Below are 27010 nucleotides of genomic sequence, written 5' to 3'. Positions count from 1 at the left end.
GTGGAGTGAAAATTTTGACTTGCTCAGTATATTCCCACTTGAGGTTGAACAAGTTTCTTCAGCTCTCATATTGTTTTTTTTTTTTTTTTTTTTTTTTTTTTTTATGATAGTCACAGAGAGAGAGAGAGAGAGGCAGAGACACAGGCAGAGGGAGAAGCAGGCTCCATGCACCGGGAGCCTGACGTGGGATTCGATCCCGGGTCTCCAGGATCGCGCCCTGGGCCGAAGGCAGGCGCCAAACCGCTGCGCCACCCAGGGATCCCTTCAGCTCTCATATTGTAAATGAGTATCCTTTGCTCTAGTTAGTGCCAAGTTTTTTTTTTTGCATTTTTGTTCTTTCTTTGGTGATTTCCCTGTTTATTTTTTAAAGATTCTATTTATTTATTCATGAGAAACAGACACACACACACACAGAGGCAGAGACACAGGCAGAGGGAGAAGCAGGGAGCCCGATGTGGGACTCGATCCCAGGTTTCCAGGATCAGGCCCTGGGCTGAAGGCGGCGCTAAACCGCTGAGTCCCCCACACTGCCCGATTTCCGTTTAAAATGGTCCTCAGATGTAGTGCTGACGGGCTAACGTTCCTAATAGGTTCAAGAAGGCTGTGACATGCTTCATGGGGAAAATAACGTGTTAGGGACGCTTTAGTCAGGTGTGAAGTTAAGGGCTGTTGACCACGAGTTCAATGTTAGTAAATCAACAAAACACAAAGACACCTGAAACAAACTTATGCACTGATTAGTTGATAAAAATGTGACCAGAGGCTTGCAGAACAATAGCCCTATATTTCCCCTACAAGCAATGGTTCAGTATTAATTCTGTTGGTGGTGACTCTCATGAAGAACAACGACCAACTGTACTTGCTGTTTTCCAGTTCCTAATACAGATTCAAAAAAGAAAATTCAATTTACAAAAGGCATGATTTTCCTATAGTTGGTAGCTAATTGGTACTCGAACGTAAAACCAAAAAGGGGAGAAGCATTAAAACCCATCACCACTGCATAGTTTTGATGTGTTACATTAAAATTTATTAGTTTCTGAATAGTATTTGACTAAATCCAAATTATTTCAATTAAAGTTGTCTAGAAGGTCATATAGTTGGGAAAGTAAGGAAATTAGTGGGAGGGAAAAGTGAAAAAATTATTTAATACATTGACTTTAATAACAATTACATATGCTTTATTCTTATTATCTGGACTCAGCTGGTTAATCCAATCCTTAGTTAGGCCAATTTACACCTACTCCACAATGAATCCTACATTATCCAAAAGCTTCATGCTTCTACTTACAGTAGCATAGCAAATTTGAAGTTCCTTTTAAAAAAAAACCACCATTCCATTGACTAATGTAAACAATTCCTCCATGCTCTGGCATAAGAATATTTAATGTTAGCCAACAAAGACAGCCAGCTATTCTTCTCAGGCGTATAACAGTGGCAGCCTTTTGATTTTTATAGTTGTTTAAAGTATACAACCTCGAAGAGTAGAAGACACTGAGCTGAAATTTCTAACTCACTTTCTAACCATAGTAAGAATGATATTTTCCCCCAGGGACCACCAAATATTCATAAAAATTGGTACTAACATTCTGTAAGAATCCACAACATCAATGAGAAGCTGACTTTTTTGCCATGCTCCAAATAAATGTCTTTAAGACTAGACGTACTACATATATTATAAAGAGCTTTAGGATAAATATTGAGTGCCTGGGTATTATCATAGTAGTAAAAGTTTAGTCATTTTTTATTTTTGAAAAAACACTTTTGGTACCATTACCATACTCCAAAATAAGGTATTAGTGCTATTGGTGATTAGGAAGCTCGGAAGCTATAATTATGCAGACTCTTACTGTGGAAGGAAGCAGTAGAGCTCTGAAAATGAGAGGGGAAAACACCCAGGCACTTAAATCAACGAACATTTGCTAGGAGGAAACTTTTAAAATGACTGTTTGCAGCCTTAACAGAGTTGCATTAACATCAAATAGCCATATTTCTGTCCACTTACAAGGAATACTATAAAGAAGCAGTCAAGCCACGTTTAATAAAAGGTGTCAGTATACAGAAAATCTTTTTTTTTTTTTCAGTTAGAAAAATTTAACATCTGTAGTCAAACACTAGATGGGAAACAGCCTAAAGAAAATTAAAGACCTACCCACAACACCTTTTTCAACTACAAAGCAAAATGCTCCATGACTGAAGGAAAATAATTTAAAATTCATTACCATTTGATAAGAGTGTAAGTCCAAGGAATGAGATTATGCTCATAGGTAAACACAAGATTTTTCTGAAAGATTTGTAACTAAGGTATGCAAGACATAAAATCAAACTGCAAAACTAGTTTAAAGCAATTAGAGTCCAATGGTTCTCTTATGTTTTCTTTTATGTTCTTTATTTTAAATTGATATTTTAGAACAGTAAATTATCTTTCATAGCAGTGCCTCCTGGTCTGATAATATAGTACCTCCTTTCTGAATGGAGAGATTTAAGATTAATCAGAATGAACATTAAGGCGTACAAACAGCTACTTTAAGTCTGCTCTTATTTAATAAGGATCTTTTAAACTCATATTCAAATACATGGAATGTTGGCACAAAACTGAAGCTGCTGTAGAAAGATCACAGATGTTCTGTGGGTTATTGAAACTTCCATTTCTCTAAAAACATTACCCTTACATGGTCTTAATATTACAAATTTAAGTGTCGAGAAAATGTCTAAATAATAAGTAACAATTAAAATAAAATGTTTATTTGTAAATTATGTACAGAATACATTTTTCACGACAAGGAAATGGGAAGAAGAGCCATCGCCTTCCAACCAATGCTGTTTTGCTTTCTCTGTTGGAGGTGACTATCTTTCTCTGAGTCAGATGTACAAATCAGTTTGGATTTCCTAAGTTGGAAAAGGAGAATTTGTAGCTAAACTAAAAGTGTTGCTGCATTACTAGTTGGCTTGTTTCCATAAAATGCTTTTGAACCCTGCTAACTCAGAATCTTAGAAATTTCCTGGTATACTTTTATAATCAACCAAAGCTGAACTATTGAGAACAAGGAGTTTAAGCATTTCATTTTAAAGAAACTGTGAAATGGCTACATAACTATGCATAATCTGAAATGTTGGTGTTTCTCTCTTATCCCTTTCAGTTATTTTGATTAATCTAACAGTAAAAAGCCATACAACTATCAAAAATGCCATTAATCTAAATATCATTGTGGAAAATGCATCTTTGATAACTATCAAAATGAATAAGACCTACTTATTGTAAAATTATCAAATAGATACAACTTATAAATGGCTTTAGACTGTACCAATAATAGTATTCTATGAAATGAAGGACTGAATATAACTGCTTAGATGTCAAATACATTTCAGCAAATGGATTTAAAGAATGCTACAAATGTCACGTGTACATTAGGATGATCAGCCAACATAGAAAATCCAACCTCTTGCACTCATTTAGTCCCAAATTAGTCAGATTATGATTTTTCATGTGAAGATTTAGTTGTTTCTCCATCATTGTCTTCTTCTTCCTCCTCTTCACAATCCCCATCTGTTTGCTGTTCCAGTTCCTCTTTTGTGATCATTTCAAAATCATTCCCATTTCCACTACTGTGTTGGGATCGGTCATCTTCCCTCCTGTCACTGTCTGTGTCTGAATGCCGTTCTCCACCTGAGCCTTCTGTTCCATGATTCCCTGGTCCTACTTTTCCCTCCTCCTCTTCCTTTTTCTCACTGTCTGACTTTTCCTCACTGTCGGACTTCTGCTGCTTTTTGGTTTCAGATTTCTCGTCTTTCTTTAAGTCTGCTTTTGGTCCTTTATATTCATGTGTGTACAGAGGCCTGAAGGAGTCAATGAAGCCCACGTCGGCAGTCAGATTTGGCAAGAACCAAAAGTGGTGCCTTCCTCCAGTTATGAGCCAAATGATGAGAAACAGAATGCAACGAGCTGTAGGAGAAAAATGTCTCTAGTTGAATAATTCAAGCACTGACTCAGATAGCAGGGAATATTTGTTAATAAAAAACTAAAAAGACATTCAGAGTTTATTATTTCACATTCCATGTACCTTAAATATAAACAATTAAATCCTGGCTAGTTTAGAAGCAACCACAGTATTCCTGGTGCAGAGCAATCTGCTCTGATCCTGATGGCACACTTTGCTATGTATGTTGTAGATCAATAAGCATACCCATCAGTTGGGCGTTTGTTTAACTGTGCACAAGACCATGGTATAAGAAAAAGGAAATAAATGTAGTAAGAGATGAAGGATATCTTAAGAAGCCCTTAAAAGGAAAAAAGCAAAGCTGCATCATGACTTTCCTGGACTCTAGGCTCTTTTGCCTATATGAGGCAATTCCTCCATAAAATATTAAAAATCATACTCTTTATGGCCCTACTGATACTATAAATACCAATATAATCCTGCATAGGTTATTATATACATGTGTGTATATATTACACTTCTGATTTTAAAAGAAATGGAAATGCATTTCTATAGGGCCCTAAATATGTCATGGGTCCAAGGCATGTGCCTTCTCTGCCTGAACAATAAGTCTTCTAAGTAAAATTACATACTTCTGTACATTAAAAGAATATTTTCCTAGCTACAATTTTATTAATTACATAATTTCTGCTTATTTAAAGACTATTCCTCTCCTCCTAATACTAGGGAGTAATTCTGTGCTAATGAAAGACAAATTGCTTAAACAGATAGGGCTTGAGTTACTCTCAAAATTCAAACTCAAAACGGTGGTTAAAGAATTTGAGAATTTTAAAGTTTATAGTAATAAGTTATCACAAGCACAAACCCCAGTATTTCATATAGTTTTCTCTTAATTTAGCAGTTACATAGGGCTGTGTGATTTTCCTTTTTTTTTTTTGAAGGTCATAATGGTTATGTGAATGTTATGGACAAACAATTATGACAGGTTTTGGGTTGTTTTGCTTTCCATTTTCTTTACAATTATATCACCACTTTCATATTAGGTCTGAAAAAAGCTCAGCCATCTGTGCCTCCTCCATTACTCTGCTTTGGATAAATAAAAGGAAATGGTTATAGCTGCCTTGACTTTTATGAAGTAGTAACTGCTATGTTCACAAAGAACATAAATATTCTGAAAGTCTGTACACATTAATATCTTTTGAGGTACAAACAGAAAAGGCAAATATGTTTGAAATTATGATTTAAGAATAAATTCCACTAATAAGAAATAATGAATGTCTTTTAGGGAGGCTGCACATTTTCTTCTCCAAGTAAAATTATGATACTATGATAGACATTGTAGGGTCGTAAGACAGATAGTCCATAACTGGAAAACTTGACTCTAATCCAAGAAAAAGCAATACAGAAATGTCACAAATAAAACTTAAATTCTCCACATATAAAAACTGGGCAGAGCAGAATTCTAACAGATTTTACAGTTTTTCTTGTATGTAGCATTAGATTATCAGGGGCAAACAAGAAGAATTATGGGAAAAACACTGTGTATTTATTGTCATCCTGTTCTTATACTAAAAAGCACACATTTAGAAAACTGCCAAAAGTCTTAATACATATTTGAAGGAGCACCAAATATAATTTTGACCAACATATAATACTTCACAAGATAATATAAAATAAATATCCAGTTTATAAGTGGGCTATGGATGAAAACCATTTGAAAGTATACTTGGAATTGTTTTATCTAACAGAAAATGGGTTTGTTTTCTGGTTTAATTCACAAGATTATCTAATCCACAATGCATACTTAAATTCATAGTATATTTAAAATGGAAAATGATAGAAAACACTACTGGAAAAATGGTAGTGTAAAGAACAAAATGATATAATAATCATAAATTATTGTGAATGCTGGTTTAAATAAAAGTGGGTTAATTCTACTCAGTGGAGTTAAATCTTCATTGAAATTTTTTTTTCATTGAAATTTTTCAAAGAAGAAAAAAAAAAAAAAGGAAATTTTTCAAAGAGCTTTTAAACTTTCAGGGATTTGAGAGCCAGAAGATACCAATTTGATTCTATCTAATGTCAGATCAAAGTTTAGAGCTTCACATTCTTGATGCAGGTCGTATACTACCACTACTTAGCTGTTTCACAATCTTAGATATAATTTCTTGGCCTACACATGTGCTGTGTTACATGCAGAAGCATCAGGGGATTTTCTCAAGATGACTAAGCTAGAGGAAAAATATGAAAGGTGGGTGAAGAGAGTTTTACACAGAAATCACAGAGAAAAAGGGGAGGCCCATAAACATGAGACTGAATGAGAATACTATATGAGCCAATGGGTCCAGGGATGGTGGCACTAACTCAGGACATCTGATGTCCAAGGTAAATGGACACGTAGAGGAAAACTCCTTAAGAACAGCAAAGTAATGCTTTAAAATATAAGAATCTATTAGCACAGAACCTCACAATAACATGTACTCAGATTGGATAATCTTAAAGTACATCCTCTAACAACAGATGTTAGGTCAATAATGTGATGTTGTTTTTTCTTTTTGTACAGGAAGTACTCTTATGTCTTGGTAGAAAGGTGGATTTGTCATTTGGGGAAAGTACTTGGAACTTAGTACTATATATCAATATAAACTCTAGATGGATCAAAGGATTATACACATAAGTTTAAAAATTAATATACAGCTTTAGATAAGCTGAGAAAAATTCCCATTTCTTTCTCAAAGTAAAAGTGACATCAGACCTGCCTACTCTATATGGGAAAATCTTCAAATACTAGGATTTTAAGTAAAATAATATTTGTTGGTTTTTTTCACAGTAAGTAACATACTCATTGTAAAAAATACAAACAAGTAAAAAGAATCACATTAAAATTATTCACAACTATCCTTACTATTTATATTTAGGTGCATTCCTTCCAGTCAAATGCCCCTGGCATTGGGTATTTCCATTTAAAAAAAAAATCTTCCTAGGGCACCTTGGTGGCTCAGTGGTTGAGCATCTGCCTTTGGCTCAGGGTGTGATCCTGGGTCCTGGGATGGAGACCTGCATCAGGCTCCCTGCAGGGAGCCTGCTTCTCCCTCTGCCTATGTCTCTGCCTCTCTCTCTCTCTATGTCTCTTGTGAATAAATAAAATCTTAAAAAAAAAAGTCTTAATTAAATAGGCAAAAAAGATACATTATCTTAATTTTATTATCTTATTAGTGAGAATTTTTCATGTATTTATTAATCATTTGTTTTTAATTTCTTCACCTGGAGTTATTTTTATATTGTTTTGTCATTAAGCTATAAAAATAAAATCATCTAGAAGTGTAAAAAAAAATTACTTATTTTTCTTGTTTAATCTTTGAAAACCATTTTATTTTTATTTTTTTAAAAGATTTATTTATCCATAAGACACACAGGGAGAGAGGCAGAAACATAGGCAGAGGGAGAAGTAGGCTCCATTCAGGAAGGTGGATGTGGGACTTGATCCCAGGACCCCAGGATCCGCCCTGGGCCGAATGCAGGTGCTAAACTGCTGAGCCACCCAGAGATCCCCTGAAAACCATTTTAATATTTTATTTATTTATTCATGAGAGACACACACACACATAGAGAGGCAGAGACACAGGCAGAGGGAGAAACAGGCTCCATGCAGGGAGCCTGATGTGGGACTTGATCCTGGGTCTCCAGGATCACACCCTGGGCTGACGGTGGCGCTAAACCGCTGAACCACCTGGGCTGCCCTGAAAACCATTTAAAACCCCTTAATGCATCTAGAATTTATTTTGGTACATGGGTGCAAAATTTTTCCCAAAATGGCAAATCAATTGTTTAGAATCATTTATTGAGTATACCCATAGATTTAAATATGTAATATGTTTCATTTGCCTTAAGTCAATATATAAAAATGTTTTACTAAAAGTATTACATCTCATAAATGATTAACCACTGTAAAAATATTAACGTCTTTATCTACATGCAGATTAAGACACTTTAAATATTTTTTCTTCACAACAGACCGAATCGAATCAGGTACATATTCTACTTCAAGCCTGAGTCAGTTTTGGGATATGATCCCAAAAGGAAGCCCATATATTTCTTGATGTGCCTACATTTATTAGTTTTGCTATTAAGTTTTACTTAAAGCTCCATCCAGATTATAGTTCAAACTGCTTGGTATCTACCCTACTAAGGTCAAATTTACTAATAACAATACTTACCAACAGCAAGGAGAAGAATGCTGGCTACAAAACAGCCTGCACCCACGCTGAGGTAATAAACACCTACTCTCATTTCTGCTGGCCAAAGAGGGAAGAGAGTGGCTGCTATCACTGCAATCACTAGAATGAAAAATGACAAAGTTACATACTTAACTTTTAGATGAAAATTTTAAGTAGCTTGGTTGCAACACCAGTGAATATTTTCCTAGGCGACAACACTGAAACATAAACACACTGAAACATACAAATTGCCATTTTTATAGGTAAAAAATGATAAATTGTCAGTCATTTCACATAGTTTAACATTTTAACTATTGCTCTTTGGCTAGGATTTCTCTAGTACAAATTACATACAATTAGAAAAAAGTGTCTAAAAATGTAGAATTGTTAGCTCCTTAAATGATCAACTGCTGCTGTTTTCAAGCAATGTCCATCTTATTTTTTAAATATATCTGCCTACTGAATAGGGGAGCCTAAAAAAAAACAATCACCAAATAACAACACTAAGTTACCTTATATTTAATATGTGCTTCTTCCTTTGTTTTGAGGATGAAATGAAATATGCTTGTAAAATATTTAGCCAAGTGACTAGTACATAGTAAATGATCAACAGCTACTAGCAATTTGGGGGAGGATTTAACTGAGTTATTTAACTGCTATTTTTTTCTTCTTGTTAAAATACCCCACCTCCCCACATTCCCACCCTGAACTTACAGGAGTAATACATGTGGTAAGAGAACCAACCCAAAAGTATAAAGAGAAGTCTTCATCCAATTATTGATCTACTCCCCAGAGGTTACTACTATTATGCCTCTTTTTTTTTTTTTTTTAAGATTTATTCATTCTTGAGAGACACAGAATGAGAGAGAGAGAGGCAGAGACACAGGCAGAGAGAGCAGCAGGCTTCTTGCAGGGAGCCTGACGTAGGACTCCATCCTGGGTCTCCAGGATCACACCCTGCGCTGAAGGCGGCGCTAAACCACTGAGCCACCCGGGCTGCCCTACTATGTTTCTAATTTGTACTGCCAAAGGCTGCCTATATATAATTAAAACTAGCTACACAGAATTTGTTTTCTACAAAAATGAGCTTATATTCTTCTTACATTTATAATTCTTTCATTTAATTTATTTTAGATATTTTTCCATCAGTACATCCTAATTCTTAAAAACTGCATGATATTCTCATGTGCTGTGTGCAATTGTGCTGATTTATTTCACTATTCTCCTATCCAGGAACTTGAATTGTTTGTACAATACCAAAGTACTGTACATTTGTGCAACTTGATTAGGGTAGTATAAATAGCTAAGTTCACAGGATAAATTACCTTGATGCATAATCGTTCGTCAAAGGTATAGACATTTAAAATTTAAAAGATACTTGGTAATTACCCTATAGTCTGAGGGGCTTTGATTAGAATAATGGGTCAATGAACATTTTTGAATAGATACTTTATGTAACTGTGTTAAGAACAGTCATGGGATAAATTCCTAGATGTAGAACAGCCACATTAGTGTGTATGCATTTAAAATTTGAAAGAGGGGCAGCCCAGGTGGCTCAGCGGTTTAGCGCCACCTTCAGCCCAGGATGTGATCCTGGAGACCCAGGATTGAGTCCCACGTCGGGCTTCCTGCATGGAGCCTGCTTCTCCCTCTGCCTGTGTCTCTGCCTCTCTCTCTCTCCGTTTCTTTCATGAATAAATAAATAAAATCTTTAAAAAAATTTTTTTGAAAGACATCGCGGAACTGCTCTCCATAAAAACTAAAACAATGGACATACCATCACTTGTTGGAGAGTATTGGTTTTTCCTAAGTGTTGGACCTTTACTAAGACTTGGTACTATCAAACTTTGTAATCCTCTTGATCATGGTTGCTTTAATATATATTTATTATGTATGATTAAGTTTTGTTCACGATTATTGATCACTGTATTTATCTGTGGGCTACCTTCACCATTTTTCTAATGGTAATTAGAAAACCTCTAATTGTTAATCTCTTAATTTTTACCTTAATGTCTTGTAAATATTTTTCTCAGCTTATCATTTATCTTTTGACTTTAAAGTACACCTCTTTTAAAATAACTATTTTACGTTAAATATTTTTTATGGCCTTTGTATTTTTATTTTCCTTTCTAAATTTTAGAGATTGTACTTACCAAGAATTAATCCCATGACAAATGTTTTAAAGTGAACTGGGTCATAGATCCACACAAATACCTAGAAAAATCAAGAAACCTCAGTGCTTAACGTTACATTAGAAAGTTAAGCTTAATTCTAAATCCTCTACAACAGTTGCTTTCAATCTCTTGACATATAAGAATGACTTTCTAAGGTAAACAAATTCCAAAGATTTTTCCTTCAGTAGTAGGGTTTCTTTGGGTATTCCTTTAGCTAGAAAATTATTTTCAAAACTATACATTCTGTAATACATTGAATAAATTCCCCATACTTAAATGAATTTAATAATTTGTTCATGTGTTCAAACCATTACTTATTTTCAAAACCAAAGACCAGCACTGTACAACTTTTTGTCCCTAATGTAATGGTGCCCACTGGTATAAGCAGAAGCAGTCTGTGCTAAAAGCAGAGTTAAGACTGATCTTAGCCAGGTCCTATTACAGATTCAGCAGCAATCAACTCTGCCTTGTTCCTTCCCAGCAATGGAATGCAAAGAAGCATTAATGAAGATCATGCTTAGTGAACATAAAGGTTCTACGACTACCTGCAAGGATTACATGCCTACTCCGTGGTGGAGGATCTGTAGCCCCTAAATCAGGAACCACTACTTTAAAGCTTGAATTCTCTTTACACGAGAGAAGTTTACTTCATTCAGAACAATCAGAACTCTGCTCAATCACTATCTAAAACTCCTATTTTTTGTTTTATCTTAGTTTCTATAAATATCAGTACTCTTCCATTTCCTGATTTTATTTTGACCAAAACTCTTTGTTATTGTCTTTTTGATTTGGTTCTATTTCTAACACTGGGGGTTCCATTCCTTTTTTAACTGCACATTTCCCCTGGAAATCAGATCCACAGACCTCATTTCTGCCAGTTAGCATTCTAAAAACCAAGTTTTTAAAGGCATTTCCCACCTTTAAAAGTTTGAAAGTATGTTGCTTTCTACAGAATAAAATGTAGTCTTTTCAAGAATGCAAGCACCCTTGCATTTTGCTCAGGCTGTTTCTTTCACCTAACAGATCTTTAACTCCTTCCCAGTGCATCTGGTAATCTGCCTGTCATCCTTCAAAGCTCAGCTCAAGTGTTCAAGGTCTCCAGACCCTCCTTATCCTGTCTTGTTTGAATTTACTATTCTTAATTGATGTTCTCATATCATAACACTCACCACATTGTGATACACTGTTTAAAAGCTTGTATCTTTGCTAGACGATAAAGCACTACCAAGAAAAGAATTTATCTTATTTATCATGCCATTCCCAGCACCTATAAAAATGTCTTTGCATATAGCTAATGCTTGATGTTTAACTGAAGATATTTGAGCTTTCACAGTAGGGAAGATCTGTGGTCTTCATTATAATGGTTCTTAAATAGGGGTTCACATCAGAATCACCCTGGGGCATGTTATACCACACACACACACACACACACACACACACACACACACAGATTCAATACTACAGATTCTTATCAAGTATGTCTGGAATGAGTCAAGAGCACATATTTTCTGAAAAGCCTTCCCAGAATTTCAAACTCACAGCTCTAGGAACCACTATTTTATATATGCTACTTCTGTATTAGGTATAGCGAAGAAATAGGTCTTGAAATTCACAAGAATTCAATGGCTAGTATATACCTAATGTTTTTGTATTGGTGAAATGACTAAGCAGTCTTCATGAAAGGCTATCATTACACAAATCTCCCATTACAAAACAAACAAACAAACAAACAAAAAAACCCAAACCATTTCCTTGAGTAAAGCACTAAGTAACACTGAAAATTTTAGGCTCCTAAAGTAGTATGCCTGACTATAAGAGGCAGAAAACTGTAGGTATCTTCCATTAACCATCCTACTCTTTTTTCTTTGATAGTAAAGGAAATACTACATCTCAGCTGGGCAAATGACTACCAGTATAAAAAGCAAATTTCTAAGTCCTTACTGCAGGTAGACACGGTCATGTGACTAGGTTTTGGCCCCTAAAATCCACACAGAAATACAATTGCTAGCTTCCTGGAAGATGTCCCTAAAAAGAAGGCATGTCCTTTATTCTCCTTTCTTCCTTTGGATGCAGATATAAGGCTGGCAGTCATTTTGGATCATAAGATAACCTTTACTAATTGCTTCAAACAGCTTCACCATGGATCTGCCATATCTGTAGCACTTAACTTCAGATTTTATTGAGAGATAAAAAAGGATCGATTTTAAGCCACTGTCATTTCAGATTTCCTATCACTATCACAGATAGCTAAACCTAATTCTAATTTTCTTATACATTTATTGTAACTCTAAATTCAGAGAAATTATTGATTTTTTAAAATAGTAGTATCTATATTGTCAGATTTACCCAAAGTACTTCTTTTCTTAGTAAAGTTATCAAAGATAATTTGAAAAACTCCTATAGAAAACTGGATTTCTATTTATAAGCTACATATTCTCACCTCATTTCCATCCAGAAAAACTTGATCATCATGTGGCTCAAGTTTGAATTTTTTCTTAGTTTCCTTCTTTTTGGGAGTTCCTGGAGTTTCCTCCTATTAAAACACAAGTTAGAAGAAAAAAACACTTAGGAAAAACAAAAAAACAAAAACAAAAACAAACAAACAAAAAAACCCAGTGACATACTCCTAGTCAAAAGAAGTTTTACTATTTGAGACACAGAAATAAAAATCCTCAACCATGGTATTTATAAGAACCCTAATATCATTATCTTAAGTGTTTGTTGCATAGCATTTCAGAAGTGTTCATATGCTAGTGATCATGTGTACATAATATTTATTTTTATTTTTACTTAAATTTAGTTAAAAATCACCTTTTTAGGCTCTTCCTTTTCCCCATCTTTTTTTTTTTCTTTCTCCTTTTTCGTCTTTTCATCCTTTAGATTTTCTTTCCTGCTCTTTTTATCTTCTTCTTTTCCACTTTCGGCCTTTCCTTTCTCTTTTTCTTTTTTTATGTCTTTATCATACTTCATTTTCATTACTTTTAGTGCCCGGTGAAAAAACTGCTTCTTTAAAAGCCTATGTAAAAAATGGTATGACATTACATGCCTTATCAATTATACAGATACAGACTAAAAAGAGAAAAAAAAACACCAAACTCAAATAAAATGAGCGAAAACTACACTGACAACTCACAAAAGAAATTACAACTGGTTAATAGATGGAAAAATAGTCAACTCTACCTCTAACAAAAAAAAAAAACTGTACTGCCAATTTGATTATATAGAAGTTTGTCAACCTAATTTTCATTTTTCAACTACATAACTTAGATATAAGATTATCCTTATGAAACTTTTCTCCAAATTCATGAGTAAATCAAGATACTGCCTTAAAGTCTCAAATTCAAGAGCAAACATAAAAAAGAGGAGATTAATACAATAGTTTAAAAATGTGCCCATAATTTGATCTAAAATCATGTCTTCAACTGTCTTAATGTTCTCTTACTTCCTTCAAGTCTTTCCTCAAATGTTACCTTCACAACTAGACCTATCCTGTTTAAAATTATGAACCCATCCCCCACTCTCCCTATTTCCTGTTATCCTATCCATAGCATTTATCTTCTAACTTAAAATACAATTTATGTCTGCCTGCTTCCTTCACTAGACTATAAACTCACCTATGAGATCTTTGCTTTATTCATTTCTTCATCCTATGAGCTTAGAAGACCCATTTTTTTTTTTGAAACAAAAATTGAATTTATTTCCCGTTAAACAAAGGAGAATTGGGCTTCTACGACAAAGCCTCTGAACAAAGCCAATGGCTGATATACAAGGGGACCTGGGAGGTGTTGAGTTGTTGGGAGGTGGCATTTCAGAGGCAGGTATGCTTGGGAATGGCCAAGCAGAGGCCAACAGCTGCGAAAGGATAGCTACTATTGTGTGCTTCTTACTTTCAGAAGAATGAGAAGACCCAAAATTAAGTAAATTTAGGTGGTAGTTCCTTTCTTACCTCATAATCCTACTCAAGAAACTGGGTTGCCCTTACCGTTGTTACCTAATCTTATGTTACAAATCTTATGTTCCAATTTCAGAGTTCTTGATTTATTCCTTCACTCCTTCCTTGAGAATGTAAAACCATGGAAACACAACATACAAGCTAGGTCTTACTGCCACCATCTGTGCCTACTGACTACTCTACCTTCCTACTTCCACTAATACCTGCTCCAGCACGTCCTACCACTTGTTACCTAGACGCTTCCTTCCTGCCCAATAACCACTTATTTCTGGTCATTATACTGTGCCCTCTGAGGTATCTATGTTTTCAACTGTCTGGCCGGGCTTCATTCTGCTGCCCCAAAAGGTCTATCCTGTGAACCTCTCCACAAAACTAACTTCTAGGTCTTCTCATTTGGCCTTCTACTTGTTCAGAAGATCTATATGGCATAAAATTGCAAAACTGTTTGAAATGCTCTGAGGATTCTACTGTTAACAGCCAGCACCTATGTGCAGTTGACCCTTAAACAGCACAGGCTTGACCACACAGGTCCATTTACACGTGGTTTCTTTTCTGACAGATACAGTATGCACTGTAACTGCATTTCCCTTTCCCATGATTTCCTTAATAACACTCTTTCCTCTAACTTCCTTTATTGTAAGAATATAGCATATAACACATATAACATACAGAATAATGTATTAATCAACTGTTTGTGTTATCAGTAAGGCTTCTGGTCAAAGGTAGGCTATTAGTAGTTAAGTCTTGGGGGAGTTAAAAATATGAATTTTTGACTGTGTGGAGGCTGATACCCCTTAACCCACATGTTGTTCAAGGGTTAACTGCAGACTCTTAAAAAATCAAACTGATGTTGAAAAGTCCACATTCAGTTACATGAGTTCAAATACCACATCTACCACTTTTACTGTGTGGGTTTGGGTAAATTACTTAATTTTACTAAAATTTCTAAAATGGAGTTATCTCACAGGAGTTTCTAGGACTAAATGAGAAGCATGTAGACTGTTTATAGCATGGTGCATGGAATATATGTACTCCAAGGTAGCCATTGTTACTGCTATAGCCAAACCTTCAATTTCATATAATAGTTATGGAATATACATACACATTTTGGTTTCATATTATCCCATTATAGCATTAATCTATTCAGTAATAAGTAAAATTATTGATTTACCCCTTGACAGGTCTTTAGAAAATGCCTACTACAACTCACTTTACGGTGAGAAAAGTGAGATGACATTTACATTGTAATAAAATCAGTGCCTCCATTTACTTAACACATCATATAGTACAAATCACTCACACAAAAGCTTTCTTACATTTTCACAGAACTACTTCCTTCTCCCAGTATGTTCTGTCTCCTTTGCCAGGATTGACTGTCCTTTCTCCCATTGTATCCTGGGCAATCACCTATTTATGTCTCAAAATTTGATTAAACATTTTCCCTGTAAAGCCATTCTTGAAGTTTCCTCATCCCTGTCCTCCTTACAGAATGCAATGCACTGTAATTAGTCACGAATCTTCTCTAAGAGGCTAGAATGTGTACTTTGGAGATGGGGACCATCTTGGGGCCTGGAATACAACAGATATTTGATAAATGTTTGTTGAATATACAAATGGATTGTTAAAAGCAGCTTGTACAAAGTTATTAAATTACTTCTATTTTTCCTCACCTCTTACTTTTTTTTTTTCAGGTTTAACAAACACTTATTGAAGCCAGACATGTGTTTAAGACTTTAAACATTGCCTATGTGGCAATGGTGAAGCTTTATTAAATGCCCACAGTGTGCTAACTGCTCTGGAGTTACAAGAAAGTAGAAAAAAGTCCTATAACTGCCTTCAGATATAGCTGGCAAGAAATTTAAGAAACTGACTCATCTGCAACAATTCTAAAATAGTTAAGGGCTAAACTGTATGACACTAACTTTATAAGTGCTGTAGAACCTTAGATACAAAGATTAATGGACCAGAGGGCCTGTGGAATACTACATGGTAGAGGTGGAACTTGAGGGATACTTATAATGAGAGAGATAGGATACAGAAAAAACCATCTGGGGAAAATGGCAGGTTAAGATCAAGACCAGAAGAGAGAATGAGTGTGGTATATGAATGAGAGTAAGAAAGACATTGTTGGACTAGTGGGTTGGGGATGCAAAGTCACATGGAGTTAGAACGGTGCTAGAACAAAGGTTCATACACAAATCAGGCCATTAAGAGGCACAGAGCATATTAGAAAAGGTTGTTTGTGCATCATCCAGCACTTGCCTGTTTTCTTTTTCCTTCAGACTCCCTCAAGTCACTTATCAGCTTTATAAAATGAGACTAGACAAATGTCCCTTCATGGTTTTGTCTGTAGTCAGGCTAGAATCCTTAAGGGCTGGTCATGCTTGTTATCAGATATGGCTCTGAAGAATTTAGGTAGTCATGCTTCTCTATTTTAGTGCAGAAAGGACACAAATAAATAGGCATAAATAGGAATTAACATGAACAGTGAAGAGTGAGTTTAGGTCTTAAGGACTTTTCATAGAACATGGCATCAAAGCTCCTAAAAGGACAAAAGATGTGGATTAATATTGGCTGCTCTATCTGGGTTCACAGATTTAATACTCAATTGTATTGACAGATGAATCCTTCACCTTAATTTCTGCTTTATTAAATGCATCCTCATTTCATTGGAGGAGGTAGTACACTACAATGGTTAAAAACATGGACCATGGAATTTGAGTGTTAGATTTAGAATTCTGGCTCTATCACTTACTAACTGTGTGATCTTGGGTAAATTACCTAACCTCTGTTTTTGCATGTATAGCATCTCTTAATTTTCACATCACATGTACAAAATAAGTCTATTTTGAGACAGTCAGGGAAATCTGCACTTTGGAGTTCTACATAAATGGCTGCAGAAAAAAACCAGCTACACCACTCATTCCTACCCCAAAAGAGAAATTTTCACTGTTTTTGAAAGGTCCAGTAGTGACTCTAGTTTTTGGCAACTAGAATTTTAAGAAATATCTGATAATTCTTAAACTTCACAGTTTTAAAACCAGTTTGTGAAACAGTGGTTTTTAGATGGGTCTCATCTGGCTGATACTTTAAATACCATTAAAGAATACATTAGTAAATACTATGTGTATCTCCCTACCAAGGATATAAAATATTCTGAAATGTTAAATTTCTACTGATTATAAGCTTCAGTCACAAAAACAAAATTTGGTTTATTAACATCTTAATACATATGCTTAAGTAGTAAACCAAGAGAAAAATATTAAAAGAGAAACCAGTATACTTATTTCCAAGAGGAAAGTGGTTTTATATACCATTCGCCATCAAAAGTACCCATTATGAAAAACATGGACATGTTACTGAACTCTATTTCACCATGGAATCAAGAAAAGGCAGATGTTGTAGTTGCCATGATTTTACAAGGAATATATATGCAATTACTAAACAAAATAATAAAGAGTACCTGACCAATAACCTCATGTGGGCCGCAAACCAACCAACCCACCCAGGGATAACAGGTCTACCAGGAACCCCTGCCAAAGTTCTGGAAAAGACTTCCTAGTCATTTGCCCCACAAAGGAAAGAATTTTTTGGTTACTTTTGGCACTGGCATATGATTTTTCCTGCTGGACTTTCAGTTTAGTCAGTCTGGCATATGTACAAATATAACAGAACACAAATTAAAATTGTAAAAATATCATGTCTAACACCAAATAAATGCATTTACAGAGGTACTGAAAAAAATCCAGGTTGCATATAAAAGCTCTGTTTGAGCTATGCTGTAATATTACTATATTTAATAATAAAAATGGGTAAGGAGTTCCGGACTTTGGCCAGTATTCTGAAATTACTATTTATATTATATTATCCGTCACTAAAAAATAAACACTACCTGTTGCAGTAGTCAACCACAGACTCCCTTGTTGTAAATAAAGCTTCCTCTCCTTTCTTGGCCTTTGCCCACTTTGAATCCAAAAGGCAATCCACTGCTTTTGAAGCTAAAGAAGAAATTTGTCATTTTAAATTTAGTATACATGGGAATTTATGTCTATCTAATAATTTATAAGACAAAATCAACATTCTGGCATCATAAAATCAAATCAAATCCAGAAGAAATTGAGTTGGACATGATCGTGATAAATAAACAGTTCCTCAAAACCTCAATTTGTGAAACATAGCATTAAGGGTCTTTTTAAAGTAATGCTGGGAAGTAACTGACATTAAAAAATATTAACTAAAGCAATATATGTTATGGGAAAATGTTCTAAACAAAAACATTTAAAATAAATATAAGTATCACTCTTATCAAATAATCACAATTAAATGTAGGATAAATGAACCAAAAATCTTCCTCTCCCACAATAATAGAAATTCTGTCATCAAACTTTACTTTTACTGAGAAATAAGCTCTGTCAACAATCTACTACTACCACTAGAAGAAGCTAAATACACTAGAACTGAAGAGAATAGCATTTTTTACTTTTAATGAACATCAAAATCATTCATTGTTACACTAAAGAAAGGGAAGATAAAGAAATTTCTTCTTTATAATGGCAATTCAATCTTAATCAATGAGACAGGCAAACTCAACCACTTAATAGTTATGGGGCTATATTATAGACAACATTAACTTATAATGAGGTTCTTTGGATTACGTGAAGAACCAAAGCTTCTACGTTGGACCCAACAGACTTGTTTCACACTGAATTCTACTCCAGAGTTGTACAAAAAGATTATTTTCAAGTACATATACTAACTGAACAAAAGGTAGTATTAATACTGAAAACAAATCTTATTCTTAAAAATTGCAACGAATGTTATTACAAAGCACTTTATTATTTTTTTTAAAGAGGGAGAGAGCAGGAGAGGGGCAGAGGGAGAGAATGTTAAGCAGGCTCCATGCCCAGCCCAGAGCCAACGCCAGGCTTGATCTCACAACCCTGAGATCATGACCTGAGCCAAAATCAAGAGTCCGATGCTTAACTGACTGAGCCACCCAGGCATCCCCTTTGATCTTTTCCTATTGACATTTCAAATCATAAAAGAACAGGATAATTAGTCGCCATATGCCCATCATCTAGCTTCATCAAGCATACTTGGAAAGCACTTTTAAGACATCTACATATCTGAAATTTAGTTATCTTCATAGAATATGTACACTAATATAATTTTACTGATATAATCCTACCAATGAAATAATCAACTCGGTGCCCCATCATATTGGTAGACTTTGTTGGACAGTTAAATCGAAGATACTTGGCTACAGCCTTCTCTTCTTTAGATGGTTCACCAACTTCCTGCAAAGTAAGAACATTAATTTAATGTAATCATTTTACTTCACAAATTCATGCACTGAATTTACAGATGTGTTCTGCCAATTTTTTTTTTTTTAAGATTTTATTTATTTATTCATGAGAGACACAGAGAGAGAGAGGCAGACACACAGGCAGAGGGAGAAGCAGGCTCCATGCAGGGAGCCCGATGTGGGCCTTGACCCCGGGGTCTCCAGCTTCACGCCCTGGACTGCAGGTGGCGCTAAACCGCTGGGCCACCCGGGCTGCCCCAATCTTTTTTTTAAAACTACGTGTTTTTCAAATACAAGTCAATAGGGCCAAACCCAGCCTCTTTGCCTCAGCTACAAGGCATTTATTTTGAGATGTTTTTCCAGTATGGTAACTACTTTGTACTAGCTCACCTTCACTCTTGCCTGATCTCTTTTTATAAGCCACAAAGTAATAATTTAAAAGATTAAGAGGCTGCCAATAGTGAGTGCCAAATGTCAAAGTAAGTAGAAACAGGTGCTATAAATAAATGTTAAATAAAAGCCAAAGCTATGATCCCTGAACAATGGACAAAAGACCGTAGGAGGAATTCTCAAATTAACCAAAGAGAGCTCTCCCAGTGTGGAAGCCGCAAGAACTACTATTTGACTCTTTTCTCACCTTGTTTTTCTTCTTTTCTTCCCTAGTGGGGATGAAGCAAAAATAAAAATGCAATAAGGAGATGTTATAATCTAACTTAACTCATTAATGGAAGTACACAAAAAGTTTGGAAAGGCTGCTTTAATTCTTCCCTGTTCTCTTTCTTCCATTCCTTTCTCCAAATTTTCTATTATTCTCTTGTTTATCATTCCCTATTGTCTTTTTATTTCCTTACATTCTGAACCACTCCTTTGACAATTCCTCCTGTGTACTTATTCTCTCCACCCATTTACTGAAGAAAATGAAGGCAGTCTACATTTGTACACATCATACACACACACTTTTATAAGTTGTCATCGCTATAAGCTGGAATAAAAGTACTGTCTTTAACTTCACGTTTAAGCATGATATCTAGAGACCTCAAACATTATTTCCAGCAATGTATAATCTAAATGTGAATGATTTCAGGAAGGTGTCTTTCTTAATTGAATGAAGTACCAAATATTAGTAAAGAATTATTTGCCAAGAATCTAGGATGCTGAAAACAATTAATGCTATTAAAGACAGTTATGTTTTAGACGACACATTCTAGTAACACAAAATAGAAAAAATAATCTACCCGAAATCATGCCTTTGTCAGATTTCCCACAAATTTTAGATAAGTCTGAATTCAGTTATGTTTGATGAAAATGAGGAACAATTAACAAACCAACCCTCCAACTTCAATTTTATCCTGTCAGGAGTAATCTGTTGGATGAAGTGAAAGCCTGTGCTTTAGTTGTTAAATCACCTGGTAGCTACTTCTCACATTTCTTCCTCTGCATTTTTCTTTTTTTCTTTTCTTTTTTTCCTCTGCATTTTTCAACTCCTCTACTTCCAACTGCCCAATCAACATTGTATGATTCTTACACTCTGCTAGTACCCTGTCTGTGGCTTATGTGTGGCAGTAGAAGTTAAAAGCCCAAACCATTCAATCCCAATGAATACTACAGTAAAACCCAAATATTTGTGTGCATTAAAAAGCCTTTAATTTTATATAAAAATATGTATCATAGAGAAATAAAGTCTTTAAGAGATTACAAATTCAAAATTAATACTATTAACAAAATTAAGAAAACACTCCAAATTCACTAACATCTACAAGGTTCATAATGATTTGGGGCTTAGCCACAAAATATATTTTCTGACAAACTAAAAGGTGAAAATCTAGATTTCAATTTTTGAAATCACACTAAAATATGTTAATATGTTAGCATCATACATTACATGATAGTATTTAATTATGCTTATATAATACAATGCATTTCTAGGAGGCTCATCTATTAGTAAATAATATCCTATATATTCGTGGTACAACACAAAAGTAATGTTATAAATAGCTGAAAATAATGCAATACTATTGTCTTATAGAAACCAATTCTATTTTATAATCACACCCACATACACTCTTTTTTTTTTTTTTCATTTGATACATCTGTTGTCAATTTAAGGTTTTTATGTGATTAACTGATAAATTGTTACTGGGATATGCCTGACTGAAAATGACCTGGGAGATAAATCTAAATAAACATAAATCATTCAAATACATACTTCCTGAGTGTATACCCTAGAATACCTTTGAGTGTTTCAGTTAATAACAAAATTTGTAAGCCATAATACCTATACTCTATCCAAAATAGCAGTTGTTATTTTTCAGAATCATATCATACGTATTTTCCAAGCATATCAACTTTAGGTGTGCAAGTCTCTATCAGCAATCAATTAAACTATATATTAAACAGAGGTATAAATGTACTAATCCAATGATTGACAGAGGTATCACATGTAAAATCTGATATAAGGACACACAAGAAATACAAAAAATCCATTCCATTATGTAGGGTATTCCATTAGTAGGGTATCTGATACTACATGAATCAACAACATTTTAAAATTTCATTTTAACAATCAACTTCAAGTTCAAATTCTTCCAACAACCTCAAGATAGACTGAATCTATTTTTATTCCTTTTCCCTCCTTGGTAAGGTACTACTAAGTAACAACTGAACAAAAGAGATCCAGAAAACATGGACTTGGATAATCTGTCTCAAGTAGATACAGTTACTTATCCATTGATACTCTCTTAAAGTATCAACAACTTCCTTTGAAATTGACTAGAAAAGTAGTGAATTCTATCAAGATATCAGTATAACAGAACTGATAACCTTCCTTGCTTCTTCAAGTTCAGATCCTTCATAAGTTTCTATTTTCTTTTGTGAATTATGAAATGTACAATAAACCACATATGAATTATACATACTGTAGAATGTCTTTAAGTGAAAAGTACAGAATTTGTGCTATCTGCTAGGGCTTTGAAGACAAAAAGAAAGATTGCTATAGAAGACTACCAAGAGAACATGACCATGGGAAGCTGGTTAGATAGAAGATCTTGCCATCGAGTCTTTACTCTCACTGGTCCCCTAGTGAGTCTAGTGAGTCTTACCCTCATCCTGTTTATACATTAGACTATAGTACTTCCTTCCTTTGTTCCCTTTTGATGTGAACAAATCTTCAGAATATTTTCATAACGTTTCTAGAAACCTAACAAAAAGTGGAGGCCCTTTGGGAATAGCATCAACCACTAATAAAGAGAAGTGAGCTCAAATGAAGAGAACTTCATAGCTCAATGAGTGAGCTCAAACATCTTGAGAAAGCAAAGAGCCAACAGGTGGACTGCCATCTTTGCACCCAAATACCAAAATGCTGGCTGTCACAATTCACAATCCAAAATATGTAAGTTGAAAGTTTGGTTATAATATTCTTTCTAAATTACTTAAATACTATTTTTACTTCAGAATAGATCAGACATAAATATAATGAAATAGGAGTTACCATTTTTAACTATAATATTATTTCAGTCAGTACTTACAATAACCTTTTTGGAATAAATAATAGATCAAGAGTCAATAAGCCAGTCTTCAACCTTATAAAATTTCAAAAATTGCTATATTCAGTAGAAATAAGCTTGGTTGACTTGTCGAGTTAAATAAGCAAAAGAGAAGAAGATTAGTTCACAAATTATCCATTTGTATCTTCACACAAGCAGTATAAAATACTTGTGAAATGCAAATACATTAACAGAGTAAAACCTGAAAGTTGGAAGGGACCTTAGAGAAATCATTTGCTTAAAGTCACAGCATATTACTAATAAAGTTTTTCAAGAATCTCTGATTCTTGACTATGACAGTGCCCTTCTGTAAATACCCCACTGTTTCATTTCTATTGCAGGTCTTCCATAAAGCTTCTAGAGGAGTTTTCAGACTAAGGACTAGCTTTCTGGGTTCCTTTTATTCAGAAGGTCTCAGTCAGACTGTACAGTCACAAACTTTCTCTTTCTTTCCCTTTTCTGAAATTAAGCATGTAGGCCCATGATATGTCAGGGTTTTATTGCCAAGGAGACAGATGGGTGCAATAAAATTAACTGAGATGAAGATTATAAAAGTTTTAAGAATCAGTAAGCCATTTAAATGTCCCAAAACTCAACTAAATACACATAAGCAGAATGCTAAATGGGATGTTTCTCTCTTTAGCAGTCATGCTAAATTTTTATGTTATACAATTTAATATAAAAATTTCAGAATTAAAATATTTCAGAACAATTTATTTTTATTTTATCCGTGGGGAGGTGGAAAGAACACTCAACTGGGAATTAGAAGACTTGGTCTAAATCTGGTTTTACTACCCTGATGAGTGACCCTGGGTCAAGTCATATAACCTCACTGAACCTCAGTTTATCTATAAAATGACAGTGATATATCAATAAGTTTTATGCCTAGTAAACTTTTAGATGTAGGTCCTAAAAATAGCCTAAAGGACCATGAGGTATGGCAAGATGGTAGTGGGGTACTGAGGTGATAGGGCTTTGTTTGGGCCCATCGTTCTGCTTTTTTACATAAGAACTCCCTTTGTGCAAAGGGATTCCACACAAATTTTACAATCTGAAAATCCTTCTCAACTCTAAAATTTCATGATACCAAGATTCCAAACCAGTAAGCACTTTGTTAACCAAGCACATATTGCATATTCTTAAAAACCTACAAAATTAATTTCTTAAATCTTAAAGTTATTTATTTTCAAATGGTCCATTAATTTGGATTGACATTACTCTTTGAGAATCTCCATCATTATGGTTTCCTATTATAATGTTAATAAACATGTGGCTCACTTCCAGTTTTCAGTGATCAGTAAAATGAATCTAAGAAAATGTGGTAAAATAGTCCCCTTCCTTCTAACTTTGACGGGATATCAGAATCTGAAATTTCATAACCCTAGAAAAAGCAAATAATTAGCTAATTTTCCAGACCCTGAAATTGTATCAATCATTTCTTCCAATGTACAAATTACAATTCAAGGTCACTTGAATCTATTAGACATAAAAATCTTTTTTAAAACATGAAGCATCAAGTAACAACAGGAAACTGAGTTGATATTACAGACCTTTTTGCCCCGAAGTCTTACAATAGAATCTTTTCTGTAACTTCAACTATGAACTTTCATTACATTTGATCTTTTTGTCTAAAGCGATGCCAATATTATAGTTTCTCATTGGCGGGGGGGGGGGGGGGACCCAAGGATGTTATATTTTACATTTTTACTGGTTTGTTAACACTGTGTAGTGGTACTCTAAGTAGCATTCCCAAGAGGTCCACAACATTTTAGCACAGCTATGTATAAACTTCCAGAATGGGAAAAATAAATGTAATATGTTTTCTTTTAGCAATATGTCAATCAGATTCTCACATATTTATCTGATCCTCAATATCAGGTAAACAGGTATACTTTATGGAGCTTACAACTTAATGGTTTATTCACTAAACAGATAGCTGTTAATCTTTTTTCAGCATATCAGAATGGTTAACAAAAAAAAAAAAAAATTATCCTAAATCCTTCCTCCTTTTGGGTACAGGAAAAGGAAGGAGTGATATGCTGAATACTCTTAATAACTTCTACAACCTTTAATAACAAATCCCTGACTCATCTATTTTTCACAACAACCTTACAAACCTTTGGTGAGGTACATATCCTTTCTTCTAATTTGTAAATTGAGGTAAAAAGTTAAGTAACGTGCCCAAAGTTACACAACTAATAATTAGTGAAACCAGGGTACAAACAGGCAAGCCTGGCTCAAGTTTTAGCTCCCTGCCACTACTACATGGCTTCTTAATGTACCTTACCATTTAACAGAAGATCAAAATTGAAGGAAAAAAAAGGGGGGGGGGGCAGCTAGTCAAAAGTGAATAAGGATCACCTTTATAACCAATGGCAAAGAAAAGCTGAAATTGTACAAATAATGTGTATTCAAAGGCATAACATGTACTATCTGTGTTACTTTAAGTACAAATTTGACCAACGACTTCAATACAAACTCTGACCATACCCAACCAATAACAAACACCGAATTCTGAAACTTAGGAATAGTTTGAGAAAGAAATGAAAAAAAGGAAAAGGAAAGAAAGAAGAAGAAGGAAATTAAGAAGGAAAGAAAGAAGGAAAGAAGGAAGGAAAGAAAGAAAAGAAAGAAAGATGTTCCACAATAACCTTAAACCCTAGTCCGATGACCTGCTGGAACTTGGGGCAATTTGTCTCTTTCTGTATCTCTTCTGTACTCTGTTGGGAACTACTTCCCTATTTCTGCCCGATTCCAAAAATCCCGGGTTTGCTGGTCACTGGCATCCTTTCCCCGCTAGCACTTCATAGTTTTCTGGAGGATGTTAACGTGCATGGCTCAAATCACCTGTGATAAGGCCCAAGTCAGTGACCACAAAATAGATCCAGATCTAGATCTATCTATACATATAATTTTAAACGGAGGAATAGGACATTACAGAGAAAAAAACTAGTCATTCTAAGCATCGGGACCCGAGGAGACAGACGGGATGGGCAGCATCAACCGAGTACGCCGTGTGGATCTGCGACGACGCGGGAGGTTTCCGGCAGGTTAGGCTGAGGCGGCGGCTGGGAAACACCACGCCAGGTCTACGGCGTTCGGCGCGGCTTCGCCCGCTTGGCCCAAAGGCAGGACGACGGAGGAGCCGCCGGGGAGCAACGCACAGGTGACGAGCGCGGGCGGCGGGGCGGCGGGGCGGGCTGCAGGGCGCGACCCCGCCGCCGTGTGTCTCCGCCGCGTCGCGGGCGCCGCTGCACGTCTGGAGGCCGAGCGCCGCGCGGGCCCCGCCGGGCAGCAGCAGACGCGTCCCGCCCGCGCACAAAGCGCCGGCCGCCGCGGGTCCGTGGGCCCCACCTCCTCCCACCCTGCGTCCCGCGGCCGCGACTTCGGGGTAACGAGCGCGCGAGGCCGAGGCCGCGGGGGGCGCGGGAGGCCGGGGGCGCGGCGCAGGCCCGGCGGGGCGGCCTCGGGGACCCCGGGCGGCCCGCCCCGAGCGCGGCGCCTCTCGCCTCCCGCCGCGGCCGCCCCTCGCCCGCCTCGCTCCCCGCCGTCGCCGTCGCCGTCCCCGTCGCCGACACCGCCCCCCCTCAGGCCCCCTCACAACGGCGCCTCGCGCGGGGCCGCCCCACCGGCCTCGCCCTCCCGGGGCGCTCCCCTCGCCGCGTCTCCTGCCGAGCGCCCCGAAGCCCCCTTGCCCCGGGTGGGAGCGGGGGGCTCGCCTTTCCTACCTGGATCCGCTTCTTGTGTCTCCTGCGCTCCGCCATGTTGGCCGCTCCGCCCGGTTCCCTCTGACGTGGAGCGAGGAGGGGGCGGTGGAAGCCTCGCGAGAGCGCGCGTGGGCCCGTTATGTAATCGGGCGGCGGGCGGGCGGGCGGGAGGGGAGCC

The 27010-nt window shown here is 36.1% G+C and overlaps 1 protein-coding gene across 1 annotated transcript; it reads right to left on the bottom strand.

Annotated features, from left to right (window-relative positions):
• Positions 1-1004: 1004 nt before the first annotated feature.
• SEC62 (SEC62 homolog, preprotein translocation factor) lies at positions 1005-27010 on the bottom strand. The gene is made up of 8 exons (XM_025425547.3): positions 26854-27010; positions 19467-19575; positions 18171-18276; positions 13138-13342; positions 12767-12859; positions 10306-10366; positions 8153-8272; positions 1005-3940 (listed from the first exon to the last, which is right to left on the bottom strand). Exons 1-8 carry the CDS (start codon positions 26887-26889, stop codon positions 3471-3473), a joined length of 1200 nt encoding a protein of 399 aa, XP_025281332.1. The 5' UTR covers positions 26890-27010; the 3' UTR covers positions 1005-3470.

The sequence above is a fragment of the Canis lupus genome, chromosome 34, assembly GCF_003254725.2.
Source record: "Canis lupus dingo isolate Sandy chromosome 34, ASM325472v2, whole genome shotgun sequence".
Classification (NCBI taxonomy): domain Eukaryota; kingdom Metazoa; phylum Chordata; class Mammalia; order Carnivora; family Canidae; genus Canis; species Canis lupus.
This window is presented reverse-complemented; position numbering and strand designations above follow the sequence as displayed.